Source organism: Sinocyclocheilus anshuiensis, unplaced genomic scaffold (assembly GCF_001515605.1).
Source record: "Sinocyclocheilus anshuiensis isolate Anshui unplaced genomic scaffold, SAMN03320099.WGS_v1.1 scaffold77, whole genome shotgun sequence".
Lineage (NCBI taxonomy): Eukaryota > Metazoa > Chordata > Actinopteri > Cypriniformes > Cyprinidae > Sinocyclocheilus > Sinocyclocheilus anshuiensis.
In genome coordinates, this window is record NW_015537941.1 from 199,606 (window position 1) to 226,046 (window position 26,441).

At 35.4% G+C, this 26,441-nt stretch overlaps 1 protein-coding gene across 1 annotated transcript; it reads left to right on the forward strand.

The window, feature by feature from the left end:
* The first annotated feature begins 2,031 nt into the window (after positions 1-2,031).
* LOC107663669 (parathyroid hormone 2 receptor-like) lies at positions 2,032-26,441 on the forward strand. The gene is made up of 13 exons (XM_016453933.1): positions 2,032-2,094; positions 2,754-2,856; positions 10,008-10,118; positions 10,204-10,319; positions 10,569-10,666; positions 12,035-12,218; positions 13,838-13,991; positions 15,445-15,505; positions 15,634-15,700; positions 19,376-19,470; positions 23,080-23,218; positions 25,689-25,730; positions 25,884-26,441. Exons 1-13 carry the CDS (start codon positions 2,032-2,034, stop codon positions 26,439-26,441), a joined length of 1,791 nt encoding a protein of 596 aa, XP_016309419.1.

The following is a 26,441-nucleotide window of genomic DNA, read 5'->3' on the forward strand; positions in this document are numbered from 1 at the left end:
TGAAGGACTATTTCTACTGTAGGTGGTGGTATTCAATTCACTACGTTTTCAGTAGATGCTGTGTTCATTGTCCAGTGGAAATATGGAGCTGGATAAAATCACCGGAGATACAGGAAAGGCACACATTGAGCTTTACGCGCTGTGAAAACACATCATCTGAGCAAATACAGTCAGTTTTCACGTATAAGTATTTGTTTTGTATGTTCAGATATTCATGTAACAAAATATATACAAATTAATACCTAAATAGGGACATAGTAGTATACTTAAAGTATGATGTAAAGTTCACTTAAAGAAAACGTACGAGTATACTTGCAGTATAAAACTACTAAACGAGTAGTTTACTGAGACTATACTTCAAAGTGTACTAAAAGTGCTACTACAAGTATTTAATTAGTAAACTATCAGTATACCTATAAGTTCACTTTTAGTATAGTTGCAGTACAAGCTAAAAAAAATTATGTAAACTAGTTGTGTACTCAAAGTTTACTACTGTTATACTTAAAGTATACTTAAAAGTATACTTTTATATACTAGAAAGTGGGCCAATTTAGTCCCAAGGAGTATTGAAATAGTACACTTACAAGTATATTACTAGTACACTGATATTTGTATACTTACTACATGAAGTATACTTAAAAAATATACTTAATAAAATAAACTTGAAGTATACTACTTTTTGGTAAGGGTTAATTTGTTTGTGCTCAGCATTGGTTAATAACGCTCTGACTAAAATAAATAAATAGCTAGCCTATTTATGATTTGTTTGTGTAGCATAAAAAGATTATCTTATCCGAAAGAGTTCGGCGTAGTAGGCTATATTGTAGCTACGGTACCTTCTCATTTAATGCAACTTGGCAAGCGTAGGCTATAGGCTATGTGATCGTGGACCAATATCATTATATCAATAGCAGGCCTATAGAATATTGAAATTGAATATTGAAAATCTGCAATCTGAGGGTGCAAAAAAAAATAAAAATATTGAGAAAATCACCTTTAAAGTTGTCCAAATGACGTTTTTAGCTATGCATATTACTAATCAAAAGGTAAGTTTTGATATAGCCTATTTACGGTAGGAAATTTACAAAATAACTTCATGGAACATGATCTACTTAAAATCCTAATGATTTTTGGCATAAAAGAAAAATCGATCATTTTGACCCACAGTGTATTTTTGGCTATTGCTACAAATATATACCCATGCTATGACTGGTTTTGTGGTCCAGGGTCACATATTTACTGCACTATGGCTAACGTTAAGTAAAAAGGCTACTAGATTTAATTTGTGTAGCGAAAAAACAATAATAATAGTGATTCTAACCGAAAGCGTTCGAACGACGTACTGTAACTATGGCTACCTTCTAGCGAGCGTAGCTTCTCGCAAGAGTCTATTTGTACTCTGGCTAACTTAAAGTGATAAATAGCTACGTATGATTTGTCTGTGTACAGTGAGAATTAAAAAAAATACTTAAAGAAAGCGTTCTAGCGGCGTATAAACTTGTTAACTAAACTTTTATGGTAGGACGTTCGAAAACGCATTAACATAGGCTACACTAGGCTATATAGTGGGTATTTTATCATTTCTGTCTTTTTTATTGATATCATTTTACGGTATTTCTATTCATATTTTTTAAGTAACTCTTGATTTACTTAAGAAGGGTTTTTGACAAGTTCCAGAAATGGAAGAGGGAAAAAATACAGCTAAGGGATGTTGTGATTAGCCTATGTAAAGTTATTCATTTGAATTTTGCATATTCAAGAGGGGGTTCCACCCCACCAGTGCTTACAGAGGTGCACCATTCTCTCTTGTTTGTCTGAAGGACTATTTCTACTGTAGGTGGTGGTATTCAATTCACTACGTTTTCAGTAGATGCTGTGTTCATTGTCCAGTGGAAATATGGAGCTGGATAAAATCACCGGAGATACAGGAAAGGCACACATTGAGCTTTACGCGCTGTGAAAACACATCATCTGAGCAAATACAGTCAGTTTTCACGTATAAGTATTTTAAATGCTGTGAAACCGTTCAAAATGTGGATTATAATACTGTGGATATTTGTCCAAGTTTTGCTTGGCACTTCAGTCGAAGCACAGGTAAGATGAATAAACAATTTATTGCATTTTTTCATCCTCATTTCACCTCAACTTAATGTTTGTATTTCAATTTGAAGCCCAACACATTTATTAATTCTTTTAACTTAATAACTCTTGACAGATCTAAATGTTTAGCTTCCTATCAGGTTCTTTGTGAAAACCGACAATAGAAAATGTTTCTATCGTATTTAACTCTTAAAATCCTTGTCAACGACGTAACCTAACGTAGTCAGGTTAATTCAGTCCTTTTAAATCATATTTTTGACTTAAATAAGCCACTTAATTTAGATTTTACCTCATAAACCATTTTAAGCTTAACTGATTAACATTGTAAGGTCATATATGTAAAGTCAGATGTTACAAATATGACATAAATATACAAATATGAAATAATTGTATGAAATATTGCAGAAATAGTTGGCATATTGCTAAATCTGAGGGATAAATTGTTGGATTTAGTTTTGAAAAAATTACAAAAGGATTCTATTATTAAATGCAAATCTCTTGATGCTCTTCATGATGAAGCTTTGAAGGTCTGCTGGTGGCTTTGGAACTCCAAGACACCTCCAAATCATCTGATTGGATGGTTTCTAATCAAATCTAAAATAATTGAGTCAAACTGTCAGACAATCAATGTCTCTGTTTTTGTCTCCGGGCAGCATGTGGACCCTGAAGTGGGGTTAACAGCTCAGGAGCAGGTTCTCCTGCTGTACGACATCAAACTGCAGTGCCTTCAGAACATCTCCGAACACAATCCTGCTGGTAAGACCTCACCTGTGGATTCTGTTTGGTCCTCTGAACCTTTTTCTCTCTAATGTGATGTTCAGTGGGAACCGAGAGGATAGATCATTTGCATAACTGATAGAAATATGAGGGATCAAGATGAAGGTCACTCACACTAAAACACATTTATGTCATTAGTTCATTTGTTCATTAGTTTAAAAGCCTTTTATATGTGAATTCACATCTGACGCATAATCCGTGGAACAGAATGTGACATTAGAATCTGTTTAGAGGACTTCTGTCGAAATCTGCCACCAGAGAGAACCAAGATTCGTTTCAACTGAAGAATCTCAGATCTTTAATTGGTTCATGTGGTTTCTGAGCTTGAATCTGTCTTGGTCCTGTCCAAGTGTCTTTGGTCTCTCTGCTTTGAGGCTCTATTTAGATACTGAATTACCTTGCAGTCATATAACATCTATATCTGCCCACTCATATAAGCATCTCAGCATATGCAGTGGAGTCCAAATGATGGCACTAGTGGAAAAAAAAGAAAAAAAATGTGTCTGCTTTTCATTTAATTTGATGCAGATTCAAGGATATCGATCTCAGCTGTGATGGATTCGTCGCTTTTTAAGTTGGCTCCGTTTAATTATAACAACACAACCCTCTACATTGCGAGTAAATCACTCGCATATGCGACTAAATCTTACTCTGGGCGACTAAATGATGTCTAATATTAGCCAATTGCTAATAAATTCTCAGATTTTACTCGCCAGTGTGTGAGTTGGAGGTTAAGTATAAGTGTAGCACAGATATATTTTCACTCACAGAACACTCTGACTGAGCGCATCAGAGTTTCACTCTCTGTCAAGCGATCTGTGCTGTTTTTCAGTTCATCTGAATGGATTTTGAATGGTCAAATTAACGGAGTTCCTTTCTCCGGTAGTGGGCGGAACTAATGCGCAAACGCAATCTCATTGGCTGGTGCTCACCTATTAACGTCCCTGTTTTGATTTCAGCAAATCAGTTCGAGCGAATGCACACAACCTGATTAACTAATGCGCAAACGGCAATCTCATTGGCTGGTGCTCACCTATTAACGTCCCTGTTTTGATTTCAGCAAATCAGTTCGAGCGAATGCACACAACCTGATTAATATTCATGAATCCAGTAGCCCATTAATCCTTAGTGCATTTTATATTGTTCTTATTAATTCATATCATTATCTTATCAGTATTTTTTATTTTTCCCCCCCCAATTTATTGTATTTTTTTTTTACAGAAACACTGAATGACCAAAAAAGCACCACCACCAGTCCGAAGTTCAGTTCAGTTAAATGGCAAATATGCATTCATAAATGGTTATCAAGTTTTAATTCTAGCTGCAACACCCGCAGGCTCTTCTGTTTGATCCAATTTGATTGATTTTTTACAGTAAATGACATAAAGGTGACAGTTTTCCAGCTTAAATGCAAGCTGGGAGTATGTTGTTAAAAAACTGGATTTGTAACCAATAGGTTGTGGGTTTGAATCCCAACAGGATTCTTCATGCATCATCACTGCTGAGCAAGAATACACTGGTGTAGGATTTACTTTGAAACATTTTTCACTCAGAAGTTGCTAATAAATTTCATAAATCATTACAAAGAAATGACACATTCAATTAAATATGTCATTTTGGAGAAAAAAGACTGAAATAGGATTTTCTTGTAAAACCTACTCCAAATAAAGGCTGCAAATGTACTGAAACTTTTGAAGTGCAATTGCTTTCGGATGTGCCGCAGCAAAAATACTCCACTTATGTACATCCAATCCAATCCTTTTGAACTCTGAAGGGAGTTCGTGATGTCACAGATTAATGGTGTAGTGCGGCTTGTGAGTCACCCTGCTGTTTACAGAAGCTGATGCACATTTATTGTTTTTCTTCCAATTTTCCTGTTTTTTTCCCCTTCTTCTTCATTTATACATGTTGGTTCTAGCATTAACCATGTGTTGGCTGATTGTGTGACTAGGCATACCAAGTTAAGATGGCGAAAGCGTCCTGGTTACCTGCGTAATTCTGAATTAGGATGCAGAGGAAGGTATGATTTAAGAACTTGATGATTCAAGTAGATGATTCAAGCATACTGTATGTGAATCATCAGAGAGACATGAAACTCAGTGATGGCTCCTCACACCTATTAAAAAAAAATTCACTGAACTATAAATGCTTTTGTGAATTGAGACTCTTCCATTCAGCTGCACAGGATTATACATGTTCCGAGCTCAAATCTTGTTATATCCTGCAGTTTATCCAACAAAATCTTCTTATCATCTAATAATCGAACACATTCTGGTGTCATATCCAATACAGATGAATATTTTCAAACCCAACAAGCACAAATGGCGTGCTAACAGATTTTGCCAATAGAAAATACATTGATGTCAATGAGTTTGTGTAAAAATGTAATTCAATAATTACAGAGAGAATTTTCTGAAGAAAATTTGATAGGTGTTTGATTCTCCAAAACACCACCAAAATGCTGGCATGCAAAAATGGTGTAGGATTTACTTTGAAGCAATTTTCACTCAACAAATAGTTACAAAGAAACATCACGTAACACATTGAATTAAATGTCAAATGTTGAAGTAGAAAGACGTACTCCAATAATCTTTGTTTTACTTACAACTGGGTTCCAAAAGATAAGCTGCATTTATTCAACAGTTCAATAAACAAGACTTTAGTGTTGATTAAATTATGCTTTAGACAATATTTTATCAGCTACTTTTCCTTTCTAAAGTGTTTTTTTTTTATATATTTAAGAAAAGTTTCTGTGTGGTGTAAGAATTTTAACCTTAACCATTATTTAAAATAAGAAAGACCAGAATGAATTGTGTTTATGAACAAATCATTTGTTTGAATGATTCATTGACTCAACCACAAGACCCATGTTTGTTTCTGGGCAACGCTGTCTCGTGACCAATTCGTGCGTATGTTATGAGGTGGCTAATTTGTACGAATTCGTACGACATCACTCATACGATTTTGTATGATTTATCGTAACGTGTAGATTTAGGGGCGGGGTTAGGGTGGTCCTTCGTATGAATTCCTACAAATTAGCCACCTCGTAAAATAAGTGTGATTTTTTTTCTAAAATCTTATGAGTGAGGTCATTCGCATTCACATGAATTAGCCACCTGGTAAAATATGTACAAATTGATCATGAGATAGCATAGGAATGGACATTGGTATTGTGGTTGAGTCAATGAATCATTCAAACAAATTATTCATTCAGAACCACAATTAATTCCATTTTGCCAGTGTTTTCTATGCAAAGATTTGATTTCAAAAACCGTATCATAGCTATTAAACTATTTCTTGTTATGATTTCAAATCTGTATTTTACCTCAGAAGGATCTCAAAGAAAAAAGAGGTGCTAAAGTCTGATTTTGTGGTGGATGTGCTTTAAAATTAAAATATTATCATTTTAATTCAAGTGATGAAGGATTGTGAGAGTCTGACAGTAATCAGTGTTGAGTATTAATGTAAGGTTAACCCTATCTGGTTTAAATGTTTGAAACTGATTAACAGTTGAAAACATTCATTAGAAATTTAGAAAAGTCATCAAAAAGTAATCAAATGTAATCAATTACATTACTTTAATAAAGTAATTGAAGTAGTTGCACTACTGATTACATTTTACATAGGGTAAGTTGTAATCTGTAACCTATTACATTTTTCAAATTATGACATTGAATTGAAATAATATGGTAACAAATACCAACAATATCAAGCAGCATAGTGCATTGTTTCTGTACAGGTAAAATAACTGGAAGCGAATGACACCGGAAGTGTCGCACATTCACTCTTACATTAAAAAATAAGCTGGATAAGCACTCTTGAAACGCCGCTCAGTTAATCATATTCAAGGACCAGAATGAACTGTTGCATAAACCGCATAAGCCTATGTATGTCTTTCATACAGACACGCCAATTGTAGGGTACTTTATTTCCGAACCCAATTATAAAGCACCCACCAGATATTACATTTTAAAATCTCTAACCCGCTGTAAAAATGGCTTTTATTAAAGGTTTATGTTTGCAGTCATTTTCTTTTCATTTGGATATTTGTGCACAGTAAACATGAAGGCTATACAAAAGTCTCCTTTGTTTGACAACATTTGCTAATATTGGTTATTAGAGTTAATTCGAGTGTAGCCGTTGTCATTTGCATCAAGTTGTCGAATGTTCTCACTGAACCTTCATTTGCCATGGCAACTCTCGGAACGTTCTCAGAATATTCAAGATAATATTATTTATTATGTGTGGGCTCTGATATTACTGTTCTGTTACATTTTTTCCAGTCATCTCAATGGCAAAAAGTGACCCAATTGACCTGAATTCACCCCATATGTGACCCTGGACCACAAAACCTGTCATAAGTAGCACGGTTATCTTTGTAGCAATAGCCAACAATACATTGCATGGGGCAAAATTATCCATTTTTCTTTTATTGCAAAAAGCATTAGTTTATTAAGTAAAGATCATGTTCCATGAAGATATTTTGTAAATTTCTTATCATAAATATATCAAAACTTAATTTTGGATTAGTAATATGCATTGCTAAGGACTTCATTTGGTCAACTTTAAAGGCAATGTTCTCAATATTTATTTTTTTTTGCACCCTCAGATTCCAGATTTTCAAATAGTTGTATCTCGGCCAAATATTGTCCTATCCTAACAAACCATACATCAATTGAAAGCTTATTTATTCGGCTAAATCTTAATTTTAAAAAATTATGACTGGTTTTGTGGTCCAAGGCCACATATGTACCTGTACATATCTGAAGTCAGTGTGAAAAACGACATCTCACCCCAATGACCATTGAAATCTACAAATAGATATAATGCACATTTTGTTGCTCTTTCTTTCAACCCTCTTCAGCAAACCACCATGCTGAATTTAGCTGTACTGATTCACTCACTCTGAATAAAGTTTCCAAATAGCATCATGCTCTTTTAGCACTGCAAACCCTCTCTTCTTTCTTCAAGGAATTGACCGGTTGGTGCTTCCAAACAGAGACTCTGCCCTTTTCCCACATTGATCTGCGGGGGTTTAGATCAATGTTTCACGGAATACTTGCACTTAGAATGAAAATGTACAACAGTGTCAAATCAATGAGCCGGAAGGAAAGATAAACCATACATGGTTTTGAGGATATTCCTTTCATAATACATCATGTTCACTTTGCAAGATTATAATTAATATTCTTCTTCATTTTCTTGAAAGCTTCTGTTTTCAAACGCAGAGTAGCATGATGTATTTGATTAATAATGCATCTTTTGTTGTGGAGCTTAGTTAGTTGTCATGTTGGAAAATGTGTGAAAATTGCTGAGGCAAATAGAGCTTTTATGCTTCGATGAAAGCATTGTTGTCGCAGTTATAAAGTCTGAGAACGTGAGATGTCAAATCTCACTTAAGATGACCCTGTTATCGTCGGTTACCAAAGAAACTATAATTACATTAGACATTCCCCGAGGGACTCTTAATGGTTTTAATTAGGTTCAGTTTTGAGTGAGCAACGGACCAGCAATGAAACACATGCAGAATTAATTTCTGCCGTTCGAGAATCTATCCACGATTTCGACTGGAATAGGGCTGGGTATACAGATTACCGATTCGATTCCAATTCATATGTTACTGTAAGGGCAGTGTTTCAGACAGATTTATTTCAGAATCAGTAATCATTTGGAATCGGCACTAAAAACAGCCTATTTGTGTCAAAATCTCCATACAGTACACTAGTCCCGTTGTGTCTTTCTGATTCACTAAAAGAACTAAAAGTCGATTGCTTTGGAATCTCCGTAAATTGGTCCTGTTGTATATTTTTAATTCACTAAAAAGAACCGACACATAAGAGTCAATTGCTTTTGATTCACTAAAATGAACTGGCTCATAAGAGTCATTTGTTTCATAAATGCCATACACTGTTCCCATTGTGTGTTTCTGATTCACTAAAAAGTACCAACTTATAAGAGTCAATTGCCTTGGAATCACCGTACATTGGTCCTGCTGTATGTTTTTGATTCACTAAAAAGAACCGACACATAAGAGTCAGTTGCTTTGGATTCACCATATCATATGCTTTTGATTCACTAAAAAAAACTGGCTCATAAGAGTCATTTGTGTCAGAAATGCCATACGCTGGTCCCGTTGTGTGTTTCTGATTCACTGAAAAGAAGCGACTCATAAGAGTCAATTGTTTCAGAATTGCCATATACTGGTCCTGTTGTATGTTTCTGATTTACTAAAAAGAATATAGTGGTGCTTTGTGTTTTTGAGTCACTAAAAAAAGCCGGTTATAAGAATAATTTGTTTGTGAATCAGACTGCAATGTCGTGTTTGCTTTTGCATGCAGCTTGTGAGGACAATTCAATTTAACACAATTACTTCCCAATTTTTTTTTTCAGTATGTGTCACTACTTAGTCTTAGATGTTTCTCCTAGCATGTTTCTCCTTTCCTAGAAAGGAAACATACAGTATTAGAGTATTGTTGACACACTGTATTGTACATATAGTGCTGCTACATTGAAATTGTTATATGATGATATTCTCTCTGACTGCTGACAAATCTGAGCTGATATTGTTGAGATATTTTCTGAGAAGCAAGCATGATATCTGAGACTCGAGAAGGTTAAGGCAATATGCATATTTATTATCTCTCTGTACATTTTTACTCTATTTCTTATCTGCATTTCTCATCTTCTCTAGCTTGCTTGCTAATCTAGTTGCCTAATGAACTTGGCATTGTGTATTATGAATATTCTTGGCTCTTATAAGAATAAAGGCATCTGCTATGCATAAATTTAAATGTTTTTATTAAAATTATTTCGTTATTTGGCAGTGGAATTGGATTTCTGTTAGTTTTTTTTTGGATTTCTTTCTCAAAGGTACTAAAAGAATCGTTAATGGGACCATTAATGAAATGGAATTGTTTAGGGAAATTGGAACCAGAACCAAAGAAGCAGAAAATGTTTGCCAAAAAATCCATTCACTCTCTTTTTAGTTTCACTGCTAGGAGAAACAGTTGAGATGTTAAAGCAGTTTCATCTGTGATTTTCCTCCGACAGGAATCGTAACTTCCAGACTTTGTTGAGATCGCATTTCCACCCTACGAAGTGTGATTGTGGTTTACACATTTTGTACACAGATGAGGTCTGTTCTCCTGGATGGGACGGGTTGGTTTGCTGGCCTCAAGGTTCTCCAGGAACGGTCACCAAAGTGCCGTGTCCCAGCTACGTGTACGACTTCAACCACAACGGTACTTGCGAAACTTCTTTGAACAAATTTCCCAGTTTCTTTACAACAATGTCTAGTCAGATTGTTCTGTTTCTTCATTTTCGCAGGATTTGCATACCGTCATTGCGACTTGAATGGATCGTGGGTATCAGTGGAGAACAGAACTTGGGTCAATTATTCAGACTGTCTGCGTTTCTTGGCTCCAGGCATTGAAAAGGGCAAAGTAAGTCCAATTAAACAGGCTGGAAGAGTTTGAGGTGTCTTATTGACAAGTTTCAAAATCATTCAAGAGTTACTTTTTGATAACAACGGTCCAATGAGATGTGGTTGGGTTGTTGTCTTTAAACGCAAAGCTGTAAAGCTGCTTATATAGTTTCAAATGCCCCTTTTTTATCAAGTGAGAAGTCTTTGGAAATGTTTAGGATGTCGAGTTGCATTCGATGAGATGACTCAAGTGTTGTTGTGTTTCCAGAGGGACTTTTTCGAGCGGCTGCACATCATGTACACAGTCGGCTATGCGGTGTCATTCAGCTCGCTGCTGGTGGCCATTTTCATCATTGGATACTTTCGGTAATTGAACATTGGTCCCAGAATACTTTGGTTCCACACAGCAAGTTAAAGAAACACTAATAACTCCATGTATTCATTAGCAGGTTGCACAGCAAGCAAACATATTACAGACCAGGTCTTCATCTTTAAAGACCCTCAGACATTAAATTAGCTGAAGAGTTCCCCACTGAGTTTCTGCTATAACTGAACATCTTGTACTTTGCTTTTTCTAATTAAAAGGCTTCACTGAAGGATGTTATTGGTTCCACGTTTATGCATGATTATTATGATATATTTTTTTAATAAACCTAGCCAAATTAAAACCACAGAAAACATTTTAATTACTTAAAATAAAATAAACATTAACTGAAATAAAATATTTAAACAATAATATTTTCAGCCAAGGTAAATTTTGTCATTTTCATTTAGTTTTAAGTAATAAAAAATTAAAAGTAAACTAAAACTAAAAATGAAATCTTAATACAAACTAATAAAAATGACAAATAACAAAATGACTAAGAATAAATTAAAACAATTAAAAAATATTTTTGGGAAACTAATAAAAATGACAAAAGCACATAACACAATTACAAAAAAAAAAAAACTATAAATGAAAAATAATGTAAAAATTAGAATAAAAACAAAATCTAAAAATCTTATTGAAAATACCAAAAAAAAAAGCTATAATAGTATACCAAAGTACTAAAATAACACTAATATGAAGGTCAACTCAAAACTGTCTTGAAAACTTTACCATATTTATTTTTTTTTTTTTTACTTTTCAAGCGTCATTTTATTGCTATAGACCTTTTTCAGCCCCAGACTTTCAATCTTAAAATATGAAAAGTGAGAAAATCATGAAAGTATTAATTATTAAATTGATAATATAAACAGAGTGAAATAGACATAACATATTTAAATATTTTTTTGTAAATTATTTATATCAATTTCTGAAAAAAAAAAATAAATCCATCACAACAAACAATATTCATTAATTAATTCATTCATTTATTTTTAGTTTACTTGGTTACCAAGAAGACAACTGTCAATTAAGAGTTTGAGATTAAATATATGTCAGTTGTGAACAGAATATCTTTACTGTGCATAATTTCCAATAAAACTATGATTTTGTCAAATTATGCAAAAAGAAAATGACTTAATTGTGTGTATTTAGGATAATATTAGCCTTAGCAAGACAAAAAGATGGTCTTTTTATTCCATAAATATTCTAAATTTCATTTCCACGACCACCATTTCCAGAACAGAATGAATGGTAATTTGAAATGTGGCGGATATGACATTTATTCATGCTGGTTTGAAGGGGAAAAACGACAAAACTGAAAAGATTCCCCTGCGATTAGCTGAAATTTTCTCTCTTTTGTCTTCCAGGCGTCTCCACTGCACCAGAAACTACATCCACATGCACCTCTTTGTGTCTTTCATGCTGCGTGCGGTGAGCATCTTCGTGAAAGACAGAGTGGTGTACGCTAATGGTGTGCTACAGGAGTACGACACCATGCTAATGGACAACATCAGCACCGTCTCCATTTCCCCGCTTGACAAGACTCAGTATGTGAGTGCAGTGAATGAGCTACATTGATTTTTTTTTTCAGCAACTAGTTTTGGCTAAAATTACTTAAATTAACTTTAGTTAAATTAATATGATATGGGTTGAGTGTTTTTTGGTCATCCAAGATTAATTCGTTCTTGCGCTGCACAGGCTTTAACAATAAATTGCACTGTTTGAAATGCATTAGAGACTGTTGCAGGCTTGAAGTGCTCCTGGAATGTTCTATATGAGCTTGAGGCCGTAATAATGAAGTGATGTGCATTCAATTGATTTAAATTAAATGTGCATTTGTTACCATTCACTTCAAGATAAAGGTTGGAGGCTTTCAGGACTAATGCAGCAAAATGAGGAGTGCAGCAAATGTGAATTTAATACTGCATCAGTGTATTTTACAATTACCTGTTGAACTACTAGAAATGATGGGAAATGTATTTTTTTTTTCACCTCATAAATGCAGCTAAATGAGCACTATTTTCTGATTAATTTTGATATTTTTTTCATCAATAGTACACAAAATGCAAATTATTTGTACAAATAATTTATATAAATTAGATTGTATGAGTTTCTTTTTCAAATGAAAGTAAAAAAAATATTTTCTCTAAAAATATTGTTAGTGCATTGTTAATGTTTTAATGTGTAATTTTTCGTCATGTTTTCAGCAACAGCATGTTTAAATTAAAAGTTTACTAATCTTCACAATGCGTCTTTTTTGCGCCTTTGTTATTGTTGATGAAATTGAAAAATGTTTTTTGTTATCGAGGTTAACATTTAAAGTGTGGCCATATTTAACTCTATTCTGCGAATTTTCATTGACGAAATCCAGTCATTTCAATAGGAATCCACAAGTTCTGGAATTTCGCTTTAGACTTCCTAGCACAAATTTTACATCGGGTTTAAGTTGGTCAAGTGAATTCAGCATGTTGAATAACAGAATTTGCTTCATGCATTGCTACATTATACATTACATAATCACTAACATTTTTTCGCTGAAATTTTGCTAATGTGGACCTTAACAACAATAAATTGTAGCAACTATATGAATGACCATGTCTGGTCACGCCAAAAATTTAAAAACGGCGGTCACAACTCAATATACTGTACTATGAAAGCCCATTTCTGCCACTGAACAAAAAATAAAATAGGTAATTGTGAATTTTTACACTATAAATTCCAAAATGTTAATATTACCCGAAAACAATTCTGCAAACTTATTGCCTCAGAAAAATTTAGTTTAGGTTGCTTAATATATTCAGGTTTACTCAGAAGACAATTTATGGCTTACACATTGCAATTCTGACCTTTTTAAAGAATTGTTAGATATAAACTCTGCAATTCTGACCTTTTTAAAGAATTGTTAGATATAAACTCGAAATTGCAAGTTATAAAGTCAGACTTGTGAGATATAAACTCGCAATTAAGATATAAACTCGCGTAAGAAAATGACATTTTTTTTTTAATTGGACTTTATAGCTCTTGTGGTGGCATTCATGCAAGTTCATCTTGTAAATACATTCATTCCAACTATAAGGTTGCATAATAATTAACGGTCGTGCTGTGTTTGGCTGAATGCTCACGGTTTGAGGATTCTGATTGGCTGAAGCCAGCATTGTTTGTACTTTCAGGTTGGCTGCAAGATCACAGTCCTGTTCTTCATTTATTTCCTGGCAACCAACTACTACTGGATCCTAGTGGAGGGCCTGTACCTTCACAGTCTCATTTTCATGGCGTTCTTCTCAGACTCCAAATATCTTTGGGGTTTCACTCTCATAGGGTGGGGTAAGTGCACATGTTAAGATCAATCAACGCTTGATTTTGTTTTTAAACATTGTTTATTTTACCCTGCCCAGATGTAACGTAGCCAATTTCACAGCTTGTTATGATAATTCTCATCTGAGGCTTGTGTTACGTCTGCCTTCAAGAATCTCAGTCGAATCGTTTTGGTGTCCTTTGAGTCGGCAACACTTACTTAAAACCTTATTTATTCATACTTTATTTTTGATTCATAATATTCGCCAGGAAAGCCAAACAGACACCTTTTATGTGCAAATACTTTTGGGAAGGTTCCCGCATTCTTAGATACTTTGTTGAAAGCCAAACGACAGAGAAGCCCAAACATGTTTGTCCTACTTTAAACAGACCAACAATGACACAGAGCCGAGAGTCAACAGCTCTGAAGTCACTGATAATGTGCGTTACTTAAGCAGCATATTGATCTTCCGAACATATTAATCAATAATGCATAATTAATGTTCCTGGCATCGATGTGTTTGTGGGAGAGTAACCACCTAATGAGGGTTAAACTTTCATATTCAAACACTCTGAAACATCAGATCAAAAACACATTGCTGGAACTTGTTGCGGAGGTTTGCTTTTGGCTTTTTCATAATTAATAAACTCAGTATTTAGGGAGACACATCATCATAAATCAGTGCCCACTGGGTCTTGTTCTCAGTGTGGTTTTTATAGCCAGATTATTAACATCTGGAAGTCGAAGTGTAATTTTCTCGATATTAAAATACTATCGCCATATAATGCGCAGTGGCAGCTGTAAATAAACCATCAGTATTTCGTTTTTATGATAACAATTTTTTTGAGGCAATTATATATACCACTGTATATGTAAAACTTTATATAGACTCTATATAAGTATATTATGTATAACTCTATATAAGTATATTATGTATATATTATGAATATTTTATATAAATTATAAACAATATATTTTATATATGCGTGTGTAATCATATTATACATACATATGTGTGTGTAATCATATTCATTTTTCTGAATATGGCAGGAAAAAATGTAATAATTATACAAAACTCATTAAATTTTAATACATAAATGTATAATAATAATAATAATAATAATAATAATATATTTTTCATTTTATGTCATTTTTCATTTTATATTTCTATATTTAAAAATATAAATATGGTCATAATATATATTTTTTTTTGGCCAATAGCAGGTGAGAGGATTGTTCGGAAACCTTCAGTTTTGTTTGTGTCAGCACAGAAACGATAAACTTTACATTTAATTTATGGTCTGGAGGGTCAAGGAGACTTTCAGGAGGCTTTTGACTTGTTGGATCTCATCGGTTCAAAAAACAAATAGAAAATTGTGTTGTTCCGGTGAATTTGTGGCAAGTGTCGGACATGCTTCTGTGCTTGTATGCTTCATTACAGTTGATATATCTTTTGTTACTTTCTCATTTGTGTGATCGCAGGTGTTCCTGCTCTCTTCGTATCAACCTGGGCTGTCGTCAGGGCAACGCTGGCGGATGTAAGGTGAGATTTCCGTACGTAATCCAGATTCTCAGTAAGTTAAAAAAAGTGACACAGTTATACACACAGAGAGATGCACAAGCTGTTCTATATATAAAATGTACTAGAATATCTCTGTCTTTCTCCCTAAGGTGTTGGGAGTTGAGCGCTGGCAATATTAAATGGATTTACCAAGTTCCTATACTGACAGCAATTGGGGTGAGTTGCTTGGCACTTTACCAACAAACAGAAACTATTTGTTAGACATGTTTGTTATTGTTATTGTAATTGTAATTGTACAATTTGTACAATTACAATTGTACAATTGTTATTGTAATATTATTGTATACCAATTTCTGGAATTTTGCATTTTTATGTTTTAATTTTTAATTTTAGTTCAAGCTTTACTAATTTTGTTATCGATTTTTTATATTTCTATTTAGCATTAATTTATTTTTGGTTTTAGTCATTTTAGTACTTAACTTCAGCTTATATTTTTCATCTAATATTTAAATTTTATTTTGTAATAGTTTTAGTTAAAGGAGTGGTTGATTGTGATTTCACTTTTTTAACTTTAGTTAGTGTGTAATGTTGCTGTTTGAGCATAAACAATATCTGCAAAGTTACGACACTGAAAGTTCAATGCCAACGTAGATATTGTAAAATTATGGCATTATGGTGGTTTAATGCCTACAAAAACGGCTCGTAGGGACTACAACGAGCTACCTTCCGGGTTAGTGACATCACAAACCCTGAAATTTACATAACCCCCGCCCCCGGGAACATGCAACAAAGGGGGCGGAGCCATGTTGCGCTGCTTTAAAGAAGAGGAAGAGTTGCTGCCATGGCGTCAAAACTAGGGGTGCGTGAAAAAATCTATTCATATATGAATTGCAATTCTGTCTCTACATATCTCTCTCTCTCTCTCTCTCTCTCTCTCTCTCACCTGATTCAGAACATTAGCTCGTCAACTCCATCAATGAACTGTTCCAATTATACACTTTATGTATATAGACAGACAGATATTTTTCACATAGCTACAAGAAGCGTTAAACATGGACGCACACGCGGTTGCCATGGTAGCAAGCAATATTTGCTGGCAAACACTTCTTACTGTTATAAAATGAACAATTACTTTACAAAAATGCTACAACGCAATCATGTATTCTGCCGTATTACAGCTTTAATCAGGATAAAACCGTATATTAAAAGCTAACATAAGCAGTAGCATTTACAAATAACAGCGTATCTAAAAGTATGTGACAACAACAAACAAAAAACATACCATTAAGAGCCGTGTGCTTGCACAGCTTCTGTGCGATCCTCTTCACTAATATTCTCTGGGTCTCATTTGGGCTCAAATTGATAAGCAATATTGACGACGCCATTGTTTACAATACAACCGGCGCACACGCCACTGAGGTGAGGGGCGTGACGTTTCTGAACGCGCACTAGGCGGTTTAGCAAATCACAGCACACTGGGCCAGCTAACCAATCTGAGCCCATTGCGTATTTCTGAGGGAGGGGCTTCATTAAACCAGGAAATCATCAGAGCCTTAAAGTGCCCCTATTATGCCTTTTCGAACATTACCTTTTATGCAGTGTGTCATGTAGCTGTATGTGAACATAAACTATCTGCAAAGTTGTGAAGCTGACAGTGCACGATAAATAAAGTTATTGTCTATCAAAAAAAAAAGAGTCGGCTCGCAATCGCCTAAATGAGTCATCAGGAATTCGAATCTTATTCTGTTACAGCTCTATGTCACAAAGTAACACATTTGCATAATGTCTGCCCACGTTCTAAATCGCCAACTTGCCCGCCCACAAACAGTAAAATTTCCGTGTGGTTAACATCATGTCGAGAAGACGCTGTATCCTACGCTGTGAGAGTGAATTTGTTTTATCACATCTTATAATTACCACAAACTTGTTAACACTTGACACTTACCACTGAGAAACGTCCTGCTCCATTCGTGCTTGCGAATCAGTCACTTGTCGATCAGCCAGTTCAACCGTTTCATCATCAGACTCCGGCTCAAATTGGTAAGGTACAATCGATACCATCTTTTCTATGTATTGACAAGTCTCCAGGGCTGTCCTTCCATCATGGCAATGGGCGTTTCATTTCCGACACGCGCTGTACGCGGTAGACCAATCCAGAGCCAATCTCTCTACGGCTCTGGACCAATCACAAAGGACTGCGCCATCTGACCAATCACAGCAGTGAGGGCTCACGGAAAGGATGGGTTTAGAGAGACTGATTCTTTGAACTGCTTCGCACGAGTCGTTTACGAATCATTTAGAAATGAGGTAAAATGAAATAATTTTTTTGTGAAAACGAACGTGTTTTTTGACCTTGCATGCATGTAAACCTGTTTTAGGAGACTCATAAAACAATATTAGCAACCTTAAAAATGGCATAATAGGGGCACACGGAGAAGGGACAGAGCGAACAAACTTTTTTTTTGAAGGTCAACCATTTAACCCTGTTACCAGTTACTGTAAGATATAAAAATAAATGTAATTTAATTTATGTGAAATATGTTTATCAATAATCAGCTATTTTCCTGTTTCTTACTGTGAAGCTGGTTTGAAAAAAAAAACTGTATTGTATTAAACGCTATAGAAATAAAGTTGACTTGACTTGACTAGTCTGAAACAACACATTATGTAAGGACCTTAAAATGTATTTTACTATCATAAAATGAGCAGATTTAAACAATTTAAAAAGATTTAAATGATGGATACAGTCAAGAAGGTTGAGACTGCTGCGATGGGACAGGCCAAAACAACCGTTTTTGAGTTGGTGGGCCAGAAACATTTGAGAAGTTTAAAACAAACTACTAATTGTATGTTGGATAATAGTCTATCTAACACATCTATCAATTCTTATTGCAAAACATGGGACCGCCTCATGGGCTGCCAAATTGCACCATATTGGTGAAAAGTGCCATCAAAGCAGTTGTTAAGAGACGCAGCTGTCTTCCCATTAACCCCGAATTCAACCCCGTGCTCCGAACGTGATACACACTGAAAGAGCTCATCAAAGTCCCGTAATCGGGCGTGTCAAAAGGTTGATTTGGATAGCGGCATGCTGTCGTTTGTTGACATGCTGCGACTGAATGTGATTGACCAGTTAGCGGTTGCATGCATATATTTATCTGCTGGATGGGCAGACGGAGACATTATGCTGTTAATTATTGGCTTTGCCGAGCATAAGCGCTTTCCACAGTAACGGAGCTCCGATTTCAAGAATGTCTGGACAGTTGCGCAACGGAAGAACTGTAATTATGTGACAGAATGCAAATGTATTTTTGTCCTTGCTGCCTGTCAGCAAAACATATAAATTAGGACTTAACACACATGGATGAATTCGCGCACTAGCGCTCATGACTAACAATTTCTATGTTGTATTGATTACGACGTCTAAATAGAGTAAAGCACAATATAAAAAAACTGTTTAAACCTATTGAAACTTTCACAGCTCAGATGTGACAGAAGCTCGCGCATTGATGGAATAATTCCCAAGCGGAAAAACATAAGCAGAATGAAATGAGCATTTTTAAAATGAGTTAAACTAGGGAACTTTTTGCACTTTTTCTCACTCACACTAGTTCATTAAAATCATCCAAAATTAGAATTTTGTAATTTCTGCCACATCTCAGTTAATGTCTAGAGTAGAAAATAAATTTTAAACAATTTTGGAATAAAATTGCTTAATTGTCCTGCAAATGGTAATTTCATAGCTGTCCCTAAACATACATATATATATATATATATATATATTTTTTTTTTTTTTACTTCTTTATCGAATGTGTTTGACACTTTAGTCAAATTACTCATGAAACAACATATTTTTAAATAAATCCCCTGTTTCCTTCTTCTTTCTTGCAGCTGAATTTTATTCTGTTTGTGAATATCGTACGAGTTCTGGCCACAAAGATCCGAGAAACGAATGCGGGGCGATACGACACACGTAAACAGTGCAGGTGAGTGCATGAAATTATTGTTATGCTGGTACATGACCTCATATGAGAATCTATACTGTACGATATTGGACTTGAGATTCTTTTTCTCCAGTGACAAATTAAATGCAAATTCAACAGTACCCAATTCCCTGAACCCAAAAGTACATTTGTTACTTCATAATATATGAAATGGCAACTGGATTCTGTTTGCCTGTGTTCTTGTGGTTGTTTTCGGCAAGGTGGAGTGTTTAGACATCATTGGTGAGATATCCAGGAGAGGACTGTAATTTTCCAGAGGGTGTTTGAAAGGCTTTCTCACATGAGCGAGAGAAATAAAGAGAGTCACAGAGAGAGTGTGTGCTTTCATTACCAGCATGTCTGCCTTTGGGTAAAAGTCACAGGATCTCTCTGGCTAATAGTCTGCGAGTGGAACCGACTGTAAGGTCAGTCTGTAAGTCTGTAGTCTCTTATCAAAGCTGCCCGGTGATCAAATCAAGCGAATCCCTCTTGTCTTTGTTAATAATGTTCTGACTTGCCTCTGAAGTACAGTTTTACTGTCTGTGGCTCCTTAATGATTCTCAGAACTATTTTATATGTTCTGAAGTGGTGCATATGCATAAAAACTCCAAACTCCTACACCACGCTAGGGTGTTCTGGGTCGTTGCTAGCCGGACGCTCGGATGTTCTGGGTGGTTTCTAGGGTATCTGGTTGTTTGCCATTGTGTTCTGGGTGGGTTGCTTGATTCTCAACAAGCCGTATAAATAGGAATGCACTGATATATCGGCCAATAATTGGTATCAACTGATAAAAGAAATTATTTGTTTCCATTGTGTTATGGCTTGTTTCCATTGTGTTGTGCTCATTTTGTTGTGTTGCGGCTTGTTTCCTTTGTGTTGTAGAGATTTCATTGTGTTGTGGCTTATTTCTTTGTGTTGTGCTAATTTCGTTGTGTTCCGGCTTGTTTCCTTTGTGTTGTGGAGATTTCGCTGTGTTGCAGCTTGTTTTCATTGTGTTGTGCTCATTTCGTTGTGTCACAGCTTGTTTCTGTTGTGTTGTTGAGATTTCGTTGTGTTGTGCACTACTGGGCCACCGTAATTATATCCTGTCAATCACAAGAGGACAAAAAAGTGCCTCAATATAGGGCTGTCAAAATTAATGGGATAATGCATTAACACAATCTAATTATTTAAAAAAGTGCCATTAACGCAGTGACTCCCATCCAAGAATCACAAAGAGCTTTGTTGTTTGTTACTTCTGATAAGACGCTTTGATGCTCTTAAATGTGAAGTGACAGATCGCTGTAAAGTGGTACACAATTCAGTTTTGAGTGTGATTATTATCTGAAAAAAATATAATAATAATAATAGCAGTTGAATATAATAGTTTGTTCTGTTGTTAATTTTAACCTGTAATATGAATGTACCAAATTAAGCATTAGTTGGAAGAGATTTTTGTTCCTTAAGAAAACCAAATTATCGGTATCGGCATTGGCATCAGCAGACGTCTTTATGAATAATCGGCTATCAGCCAAATTTAGTATTGGTGCATCCCTATTTAGAAATATAATTTGAGGTACCATGTTTATAAGAGCCACAAGTTACTTATTTCTTTATATAGATGTGGATTTTATAAACTATAACTAAATAATGGTGACAATTTCCTACACTAACCATTTGATTGGAAATTCAGGATGAAGACTAGAGCGATACAATTTTTTTGACAGTGTAACATTTTAGTTTACAGTTAATTTTGTTAATAAACATTCTTAAAAAAGTGAATGCAATACAAATGGGATAGACTGATGTGCAGTTTAGTTTGTTATAAAGTGAAATATAGATTAGTAGATATGTATTATATCTTAATCACGTGTGAAAGTATTAGAGCCACTGCTGAGAGTGTTTTAAACCTATAGGGGTTTGATAATCTCCAGTGAAATTGAATCCAGGCAATGAACGCCATTAAAGACGTTACGGATGAACGGACACAGTTGCATTTTACTTTTAATGAGAGTCGGACTTATGCTCTGAACTTGAAGTAATTAAGCAATCTCCATGTGATATGAGCTCAGCGCAGGGCTCCTCTGCTTCTGTGATGCTTTATCTGAGGATGTGAAAACAGCAGAAAGGCCGCCGACTCAAAACTCAGCTCATCTTTTCTCATTTCTGGCCTGTAATGTAAAAATCAGCCTTTAGAGAGACGTTGACTCTCACTCTCAGTGTCTCGCTCTCATTTCAATTTCAGTCTCTCAGAGCCGAAATGGAGGCTGTTTATCGCTTTTCTCGCTGGCAAGTCCAAAACCACAGTAATGTTGTGATATTTTTGGAACTACCTTGGTGTACCATGTATTTCAAAGTTCCATAGTAATACCATCAATTTACCATGGTATCAAAACCCTACTGTTTTGTGCGTGTTTTGGTTTTAGAGCCCACTGCATTGTGTTTGTGGGTGGTTGCTAGGGTGTTCGGATGTTTTTAGGGTGTTCTGAGTGGTTGATATGATGTTTTGGCTGGTTTTTAAGGTGTTCCGGTGGTTTTTATGGTGTTCTGAGTGGTTTATATGGTGTTCTGGTCGTTCTAATGGTGTTCTGAGTGGTTAGTTACTATGGTGTTTTGGTGATTTTTAGTGTGTTCTGCATGGTTGATATGGTGTTCTGGTGTTTCTTAGGGTGTTCTGAGTGGTTACTATGGTGTTTTGGTGTTTTTGGGTGTTCTGAGTGGTTACTATGGTATTTTGATGGTTTTTAGGGTGTTCTAGGTAGTTTATATGGTGTTCTGGATGTTTTAGGGTGTTCTGAGTGGTTTATATGGTGTTTTCAGTGTTTTTTTAGGGTGTTCTGCGTGGTTAATATGATGTTCTGGTGTTTCTTAGGGTGTTTTGAGTGGTTACTATGGTGTTTTGGTGTTTTTGGGTGTTCTGAGTGGTTACTATGGTGTTTTGGTCATTTTTAGGGTGTTCAGTGTAGTTTATATGGTGTTCTGGTGGTTTTAGAGAGTTCAGAGTGGTTGATATGGTGTTTTCAGTGGTTTTTAGGGTGTTCTGCATGGTTGATATGATATTCTGGTTGTTCTTAGGGTGTTCTTAGTGGTTACTATGGTGTTTTGGTATTTTTGGGTGTTCTGAGTGGTTACTATGGTATTTTGGTGGTTTTTAGGGTGTTCTGGGTAGTTTATATGGTGTTCTGGTGGTTATTATGGTGTTCTGGCGGTTATTAGGGTGTTCTACATGGCTGCTGTAGTGTTCTGAGTAGTGCTTAGGGTCTACTGGGTGGTTTCTGGGGTGTTCTGAGTGGTTTATATGGTGTTTTGTGTTGTGTTTTGGGTGGTTTTTATGGCGTTCTGATTGGTTACTTTGGCGTTTTGCGTGGTTTCTAGAGTGATCTGAGAGATTGCTATAGTGTTCTGAGTGGTCACTATGGTGTTCTAAATGGTTTTTCTTGGTGTTTGGGGGGGGGCGGGGTTGTCAGGTTGAATAATCATTGCTGAGTGTTTGATTCTCAATAAACCTTACAATTTGAAGTTTCATGTTTATTATTTCTTTATATTGATGTGAATTTAATCATTGTGGATTTAATCAAGTGTGATATAGTATTCAAATATTTCTAAACAGAAAATGTGTCTGTGTGTGTACAGGAAGCTGGCTAAGTCCACTTTGGTTCTGGTTCTGGTTTTCGGCGTGCACTACATCGTGTTTGTGGGAATGCCACACACGTTCACAGGTCTGGGCTGGGAGCTGCGCATGTACTGTGAACTGTTCTTCAACTCATTCCAGGTGACTTCCTGACTGATCAGCTACTGTTTCGCCTCTCAATGCTCACTAATGTGATGTGATAAGTATAATGATGTGCCCCTTTGCATGCTGGCATGATAAATAACTGCACTTTCATATTTCCGAAGCATTTTGCAGCTTATCTGTAGACGGTGGGAAACAAATAACAGCACGCAGGGAATGAATTAAGGGAGATAACAAAAAACAATTCACAAAATAATTGAATAGATAAACTAAACTAAAATTAAAAGTTAGTGCTGAGGTCCATCAGAAGCCTTTTTCTTTGTTTTTCTTTCCTGTGATATAAGTTCAAATAAATTAAAAATCAGCTTTTTTTCTTTCATTTTTGTCTTTACTGTGAAATAAAAGTTCAAATAAAATGAAAAATAAAAGTTGGTGTTGAGGTTCATCACAAGTTTTCCCTTTTGTTGCTTTTCAGTATTCCCTGTGAAATAAAAGGTAAAATAAATTAAAATAAAATAAAAAAAATAAAAAAAATGGTGCTGACGTGTATCTATCTATCTTTCCTGTAAATTAAATTTAAATTACAAAAAATTAAAAGTTGATGCTGAGATGCATCAGACGCAGATATATATAAATAGTCATACTAAAGCCTGGTTTTCACTCAGGCCTGTTTGTGTTACTAAAAAATATCAGATGACTCAATTGTCAAAATAATTAGTAGATTACTTGATTACCAAAATAATCATTAGTTACAGCCCTAGATTAGTTAAAATATTTCAAAATACAACTGCATTGTTTTACTTTTTGTAATTAAAAGACAAATATTTTGTCGTTTAAAATTTCTTAAAAATAGTATTAAAATATTGTCTCGTTCTAGTGAACCAAGTATCTGTATTTTGTCTCATCTCGTGAGCTAAGTGTATTGTCACACCCCAAGTGTCGATAAGCGGTGATATAGCTCATAAGCAATAACTTTGCCATAGTATCCTTTTAAATGTTAAAGTTGCCACAGTCATTGCATGTGCTGCCCAGACCCCGCCCCGCCCCCGGAAAAAAGTTCGGGGCTCAGGATTTATTTTTTTGCTTTAACCCCTGAAAACTACAACTTACAGTTCTGAACTGTGTCTGGTTATGTATTATAAATCCAGAGTAGTAGAACAGGAAAAGAATTGGAGATAGCCTGCACGCTGTAATCTGTGATGTTTTCTGAACAGATATACACATAATGTTCAAACATTTGCAAGTGTTGTGTGCTCCTTGGGGTCATTTTGTATCTTTTACAACATGTACAGTGACTAAAATAAGTCTTTTACCACAGTAAAGTGACTTTTACATGTGATACTTGACTGTTGTGCTTTTATTTTCATTGCCTCTCTTTAAACTAGTTTTCCTCAAAATTCATGGTGATCAGCTAACTTCAGATAGCCATAACTTTTGTTACGTTCACGCTATGGACGGAATAAAAACAGTTTTGGAAATGGCTTGAACCCAGCTTTTATATGGTATCAAAAGGTCAAATTTAGGTACAATTTCACCATGTGGTGGGTTTTCCTAGATTGCATCACATATTTATTGAGATATTTAAAAAGAGAAAAAGACAAATGAAGAATTGGGGGAAAAAATGAAAATTTTGTAAATTTTAAAGTTAAATTATTCTGTCTAATGCACTTTGAGAGTTCAAAATTAAGAGCTCCAACACATGTTTCTTAAGTCAGAAAAAAGTCAGTGAATTGAACTTTAAAGGGGACTCAACCCTCTTTTTATTTGTGGTATACTGTCTCAGTCTAAATTACATTCACACTGGTGTTTTAGGAAGCCAAACAAATTATAATATTATAATAATAACAGTAACAACAATGACAGTATTAGCCATATATCTTAAAACAACTGCACTGTAAAATAAATGAAAATGAATAAACTAAACTCACAGCACATGTAATAAGTAATGGAGTTCACTGCATTCATTCACTGTGAACGGAGCCGTTCTGAGGTGTGGAAAACAGCGGATCACGAGCTGATCGCCTGAACAATGTGTGCGCTTTGCTTTGAAATGCGCTGCGAAAACAGGGATTAAGCCATTTTGTGCTTTTTGTTTTAGTTTGCTTGACAGATACTGTGCCAAAGCATAATGGCCCAAAACACTTTAAAGACCTGTTGTTAGAATAAGAAGTTTAACTTTGTTTAACTTAGTTTAACTTAAAGTTTTTGTTTACATAATATATGATATATATATATATATATATATATATATATTTCCTCTTTTGTTTGCTTTTTTAATCATAAATATATTTAATAATAAATTAAACTGTGAAACCAGAAATTAGTTTTTAATGAGAAACCAGAATTTATTTATTTTTTTTTTTTAAGTATAAGAAAGAGCCAAATTAATAATAAATAATTAATAAAGTTAGGCAAGAAACTTTCTATTACTCATGATATTATATTATGTGTGTTGTTGAGGTTTTCTGTACACTTGTCCTTCTCACTGGTGTTTATTGCTCTCTTTCAGGGATTTTTTGTCTCCATTATTTACTGCTTCTGCAATGGAGAGGTAAGTGTGTGTGGAACAACATTAATATTTCAAATACTGCCACTTCAGCAAAGTTTGTATTCAAAGTGATTATTCATTTTCTCTCAACCTTTCAAAGGTTTTGTAGAAAGTCAGCGCACAACATTCATTTTGCTCGTTATTGTTCTCTCCCAGGTCCAGACAGAAATCCGGAAGATCTGGCTCCGCTGGACGCTTGCATTTGACTGGAAAGGTCCCGTCATTTTAGCTAACTACCGCTATGGGACGGTCCTGAACAGCAGCGGTGCCAGCGTCCAATCCCAGCTGACCTCAGTGACCCGCAGTTCTACTCTCCTCACCAGCAGGGTGTACCGCTGCGCCGCTCTGCCCAGCGTCGGCTCGCTTGTGCATGGCTCGCAAATACACACCACCTTGCCTGGATACGTCTTCAGCAACTCGGACATCGAAAGCCTACCACCTTCCATTCCAGAAGAAATCGAAGAGGAGGCCAAACACATCGACACGCTCACGCTCACGCTCAAAAGCTCTGTCGCTGTACGACAGGAAGCCCTCAGCATCTGTTTCGAAGAAAGCGGACAGAGCTCATCCCACACGGATTCTGATGACGTCAGATGTTGTCCTGATGACATCACCACTACGGAAATCTCCAAATGCACTGACAAAATGTCACTGAAGGATTCTTTATCGGTGAGGTACAACAGTTTGGATCAAGAGGACGAGGAAGTACTTTAA